The sequence below is a fragment of the Pistacia vera genome, unplaced genomic scaffold, assembly GCF_008641045.1.
Source record: "Pistacia vera cultivar Batoury unplaced genomic scaffold, PisVer_v2 Contig511, whole genome shotgun sequence".
NCBI classification, from domain to species: Eukaryota; Viridiplantae; Streptophyta; class Magnoliopsida; order Sapindales; family Anacardiaceae; genus Pistacia; species Pistacia vera.
The window spans coordinates 121,248-127,028 of NW_022196348.1; the positions used below are offsets into that span (position 1 = coordinate 121,248).

The 5,781-nt window shown below is 35.8% G+C and overlaps 1 protein-coding gene across 1 annotated transcript; it reads left to right on the plus strand.

Annotated features, from left to right (window-relative positions):
* Positions 1-445: 445 nt before the first annotated feature.
* Positions 446-2,951, plus strand: LOC116106301. The gene is made up of 2 exons (XM_031392653.1): positions 446-933; positions 1,999-2,951. Exons 1-2 carry the CDS (start codon positions 622-624, stop codon positions 2,017-2,019), a joined length of 333 nt encoding a protein of 110 aa, XP_031248513.1. The 5' UTR covers positions 446-621; the 3' UTR covers positions 2,020-2,951.
* The last annotated feature ends 2,830 nt before the right edge of the window (positions 2,952-5,781 follow it).

Here is a 5,781-nt window from a genome sequence, read left to right on the forward strand (position 1 = left end):
ATAGATATAAAAATCAGATTACCCGGTAATCTTTCAATAACACCCTTGGGAGAGGGTATCGAATTACCTCCTACATTACCAACAGTAAACACTATTTACAATAAAAGATACTCGTAATATTATATTACTTGTAAACCAAACACTGGAATCTTATAAAATGCAAAGATTACCCCGTTATCTTATATGCCCCAATCCAAACGCATTCTTCCTATTGTATAAGTATAAATCTGCTTAAGAAATAATGTAATTTTGAAAATTTACTTTAAAAGTATGCTTATCAAAGACGGTTATAATTATTATCCCAAATGCACCCTTCAACAATATTTGCTGTGACCAATCTATATCTTACAATTGTAATCGTGAATGCAGTCTCCTCCTGGCAACCAAAGCCAAACTCTCTTGCGCTTACCGACATCTGCCCAACTGGGGAGACCTCCTAGGCCGCCACGCGTCAGAGCCACACACAGACACAGCACCACTCCCCAGCATTCGTCACCCTATCATTCCCCTTCTTCTCACTCCTGTTCCACACTAACCTAATGCCCATTATCCAATAATTACATATTACAATAGCAACAAAGGTAAGTGATTATCTCCTACATACCATACCATTCTCTTACCATGGACCTCTCTTCTCACTCTCAAACCCAAAATCACCATCAACCTCAGCAGCTCCCGGAAACGGCCGTATCCAATCTATCAGGAGTTTCACCATTGAGGAAAGAAGTTGCGGGGGTGCAAATTAAAGAGGCGGGTGGGCCCCACCTGGGCCAGCAACAGTCGAGCGCATACTATCCGGCATTGAACCCAGCGGTCGGAGCTGCGGTGGTGGCTTTGTCAAAACTGGCACAGTTCTCGGGAACGATGGATGCAGCGGAGAGGGCGTTGGCCAGGTTGCATGCCATGGTTAGGCCGAGTCCATTGCTTTCGTTGGTATGCACTTTGTTTTAAGCCCTTTGTTTAATTATCTTATTCAGCCTTGTATTATAAACAGGATTGTTTTTCTCCCTGGGAAGGGAGAATCCACGTGGTAATTTTCTCTTATGTTTTTCATAACTCCTTAAACTCTCTCTTCAACCTAAAAAATGTGTTAGTGCTCTGTAAATAGCAGGAATAGTAAAGAGCACCATACTTTAGTAAGATTGAAAGTTAGTATGTTATTCTATTGCTACTATGTGAATCCTTCAAATCAGAAAACTTGATGAGATTCTGCCAATAACTTCACTAGTCCTTCTTAGATGATTTTAGAAGATGCGTGTGGGATAAAAGGATGGTCTTGACCAAGAGAAGCCCGAGGAGATGGGCGTGTGGTCGGCGGTCATAGTTTTCCACTTGTAAAACCTTCTGAGACCATCTCTGTGAGGGCTAGCAATCCTTCATGGAATTTCTTTTTAATAATTTATTGAATCTTTGGTAGAATTATTTATTAGTATTAAATTAGGGCGTTAAAAAAAACTGAAGCAAATGTGAAGGTAATTCAATTGTACATCACCATTAAAAATAACAATGAAAAATGACATTTTTAGCTAATAAACTTAATTAAAATTGAGACCCAATCAAAAAAGTGATATGGAGCATTTGAAAGAAGAAAAAAATTCTTTGAATTGGAAGGGAAACAACTTATTCTTCTTCCTTGCACTTTAGAGTAATAGAAGAGTTCTTGAATGCAGAGCTATTGTTACCTCCCATTTTCAAATAAAGCAATTTATTGCTCATGCAACCAGTAGTTCTTGTAATGGTAATATTTGAACATATTAATGGTTTATATAAGTTTAAAATGGCTTCAAATAGGTATGAAATTGAGCCCTGTTTTGAAATGGGCAATGAAGAGTGAATGGCATTGGTAGGATTTTATTATTCTCTGTTTCAAGCACTTAACCTGATTTTGCAACCATTCCCTGTTCATTTACCCATTTCAAGCACATAACAGGATTTGACGCCCATTCTAACACATTCTAAACTTATGTAAACCACTTATCTGTCTGAACATAATTACAGCAACAACTGCTAGTGGAATGAGTAAGGAAGAATGTTCTTTGAATTTGGGAGGCACCACTTGTGTAGTCTTCAAGAAGTCTTTTGTTATTTTGAAGTGATGAATAATTTCTTTCCTCTGCACTTTAAAGTAATATCTCTTAACTCTAAGCTTTTCTTTCAAATGCCACATGTTACTCAATGAGTGGGCCACATAAATTTTTAAGGTTTACTCTAACTTCTATGCGTAGGTCATACATGGGTCTTACTTTTGACTAAGCTGACTGTACTAAATGTTATGACGTTACAAAGATGACCTCTTTCATTGTTATCTTTATAATTACATGACAATTTTCAGTGAGTTTCAAGTCTTCTGAGTTTTTTGCTTAAGGTTTTGCAAACTAGTAACACTAAATTGATAATGATGATTGGACACCAATATTTGAGTAGTTGGTAAAGATTCAATATGTCAACCACAATTAGAAGTTAGAGAGAGGTTTTTTTTTTTTTCAGTTGAAGCACGTAGTGTTAAGTGTGAACTTCTTTAGTTGATTGGCATTGGCTTGGTGGCTGCCATTTTAATCTGGTTAAGCAACTATGTAGCATAAGTAAATGTGAAAGTTAAAATATGTGTAGTGCTAGCCTTTCAATTGGACTGAGTTGAGCTTTTTCAATTGGAAATGATCTGTGATATGAACTCAGCATAAATAGGATGAGCTTATTCAATATGTCAGCATTATTCTTCATTTTATTCCCTCTTGGTTGTAGGACTCTTTATTGATATCTTACTCTCTGTATGAGTTAATTTCTAATTTAAGAACGACTTTCCAGTACATGTTCAACCCATTGTTGTGTGTCTTTATTTATGTATTTTTGTATGTTTCTCTAGATTTAAACCATGTGCCTGCTGGAGCTTTTAATACTCTTACAAAAATTTTGAAACCTATTTTGTAGGATAGTCAGTTTCCCTGCAAGGGAGGTGGCAGACGAGGTGGTGGTCATGAAAGGCTTGGCCACCATAATTCTTCAACTTTTTTATCGAAGAGTCATAGTCGAGGTAGTGGTAGCAGTGGTCCTAAACGCTTCTCACCACGTGGTGAATTGTCAACATCTTCACGTCCTGAATCTTCTGCTGCTCAAGAAGCAGGATTGAAAAATGAAAATGCAGAGCCCCCAACTGATGCACCTGAAAAAGCAGTTGAATTGCTACCAGAGTCATCACTTTCTGCTGCACCAGAGAAGGTAGTGCTACGACCCACAAAGGCTGCATGGTGTGAATTTTGTAGAGTTAATTGCACTAGTTTGGAAATTCTTGAACAGCACAAGAATGGAAAGCGGCATAAGAAGAACTTGCAAAGGACTGAGGAGTTGAGAAAAATTGTCAAAACAATCACTGAAGTACAGAATGAACAAGAACCTGTGGCTGAGTCAAAGATCGAAGTGCCTCAGCATCAAAAGTTTGCTCAGGGTGGTCAAGAGAATGATTCAGCAGGAAATATAGGTACTGAAACCATACTTGATAAAAATAAAATGGAGGCTGATAATCAAAACAATGCAGAGGAACAATCTGAAGTTCCTGCAAAGGAGTCTTCTGATTTGCAAGCTGGGAAGCCTAGGATGGATTCTGATAATTGGAGGTGTGGAGTGAAATGGAAGATGAGAGGTGGTCGGGGAGGAAAGTGGATGAAAATGTTTGGAAGTTCAAGGCAACCAATGGAACCTCCCATTTCCCAAACCTAAAGTGTAATTCCGCTAATATGTGACTTGTGCAATGTTAAATGTGACACGCGGGAAGTTTTTGACCGCCATCTTTCTGGTAAAAAACATATTGCTAAGCTTAAAAGGTTTGAAGGTCACCAAGCTATGTATGGCCCTATGGGTTACCCTCCTAACCCAATTGCTCAAACTCTTACCATTCTCAAGGACATCATCAGCCACCGGTTTATGGTTCTCAGGGCTTATTTCCTCCATCTTGTCCTTACATGTCTCCACAAACTCATCGAGCTGCAGTCGAATCAAGTGGCATGGATAATGTATTTCAACAGTATCCCATGTATCAAGCAGAATCCGCCACTGAATCTGGTGGTCACAATACTGGTCTAGTGGTTATAGAAACTCAGCAACAGGTAGCGACAGTAGAACTGGAGATCAGACAACCTTCTACAACATAGGCAAATTCTAATTTGATCTCATCGTCTGAAGTTTATTGGTTTGCCCTCCAGAAGATACCCGCCCTGAATGGAGTAATTAACTTCCAGAATCCAGTTATATCACCTTCTCTTAGACATCCATCAAATGCGGGGCTGGATGGCTTTATTACTTTTTCCTTTGTAAATGAACTTTGTACCCTTAGGCTCCGGAAAAGATTGATGGTTCAATTTTATTGGTAGCTAAGTGAGAGTTGCTTGGGTAGTTTTATAGTTAATATTCTGATTTGTGCATCCCATTATTGAACAAGAACTACGCCTACTAATCACCGTAAAATCTGTTTGAAATGCGTGCTTGGGTAGTTTTATGGTTAATATTCTGATATGTGCATTCCATTATTGAACAAGAACTACGCCTACTAATCACCGTAAAATCTGTTTGAAATGTGTGCCAAAATAAAATCCTGGCAACATGGTGTGGGCGGGTCCCATTAGTTGCTCTCGTGGCTTTTTTTTATTTTTTTAATGATTAGAATGTTGGATTGGTTTACGTATATTTTAATTAATCTTTAGGTATATTTCAATTAATTTTATAGGATCCTAAAATTATTGACTGTGTAAGATTTATTAATAATTGAAAAGAAACTTAAACTTAAGATCTTTTAAGTAATATATCCAAGAATTTTTATCGAATTATTTGACTACTCAAAAATAGTTACTCCTGTCATTTAGGTATACTCCGTATTTGTTTAGAAGAAACATTTTCAATTGAAAAGTGAAAATTCATTATTAAATTGAGTTAATCATTAAATTTGATAAGTTTGTTATAATAACAAAATTGTCAAAATTTTGATTGTGCTTGATTGACATTGAATTTTAGGGTCTACTGGGGAGTTTTTTTCCATTGGTTTTGAGGAGTTTTTAATTAGATTGGATTTGAGGTGTTTTAAAACTATTACTTGTCAGATTTTTTATACATTGGTTTTGATTAGCTCAAAAACTCCCAGAATCAGTATAGTGTATTTTTTAGGAATGTATAAAACACTCCAAATCGGGGTGTTTTAGTTAGTTTTAAACTTTTATTCTACAAATACCATATCCACTACAAAACTATCCTAATTATATCCAAAAAAAATTAATCATATTAAATATAAAATAATTTTAAGCAATCATAAAAAAAAAAAAAAAATATTAAAATCTCATTTCTAGATACTTTCTTGGAGAAGTAGGGTTACAATTTTTCAATCATTCTAGATGTTACAAAGAATAGTAAAGAAGTATAATGAGACTTTATCAAATCTGAAGTTACAAAATACTAATAAGTATAAAACAAATAAAGAACCCTTGCCTTGTAATTGAAAAAACAAAACTCCAAGTTGAGGTATTTTTATGGGCATATATGTAAATTTATTATTTTAAAAAACTATTAGAACTGCTGGAAATTAAACTCTTAAGCACAAGTTTGGTATTTTAAAAACCGTCACTAAAAACCCCTCAAAACCGCTACGATAATTTATCCTCGAAACCGCTACGATGGTTTATGCTCATAACCGTTACCATGAAACTCCTAAGTGGACTCCTAGGTATTAACAAATTAATAATGATACTAAAATAAATGATAAGATAATAATTTAATAATATTTATTAACTCATAAGAATA

Bases quoted from the DNA above. Each gene is read 5' to 3' on its own strand.
- LOC116106301 (XM_031392653.1), top strand. From the start codon at position 622: ATGGACCTCTCTTCTCACTCTCAAACCCAAAATCACCATCAACCTCAG. The intron at 934-1,998 runs GTATGCACTTTG...ACATAATTACAG, and splicing joins CGAGTCCATTGCTTTCGTTG to CAACAACTGCTAGTGGAATG.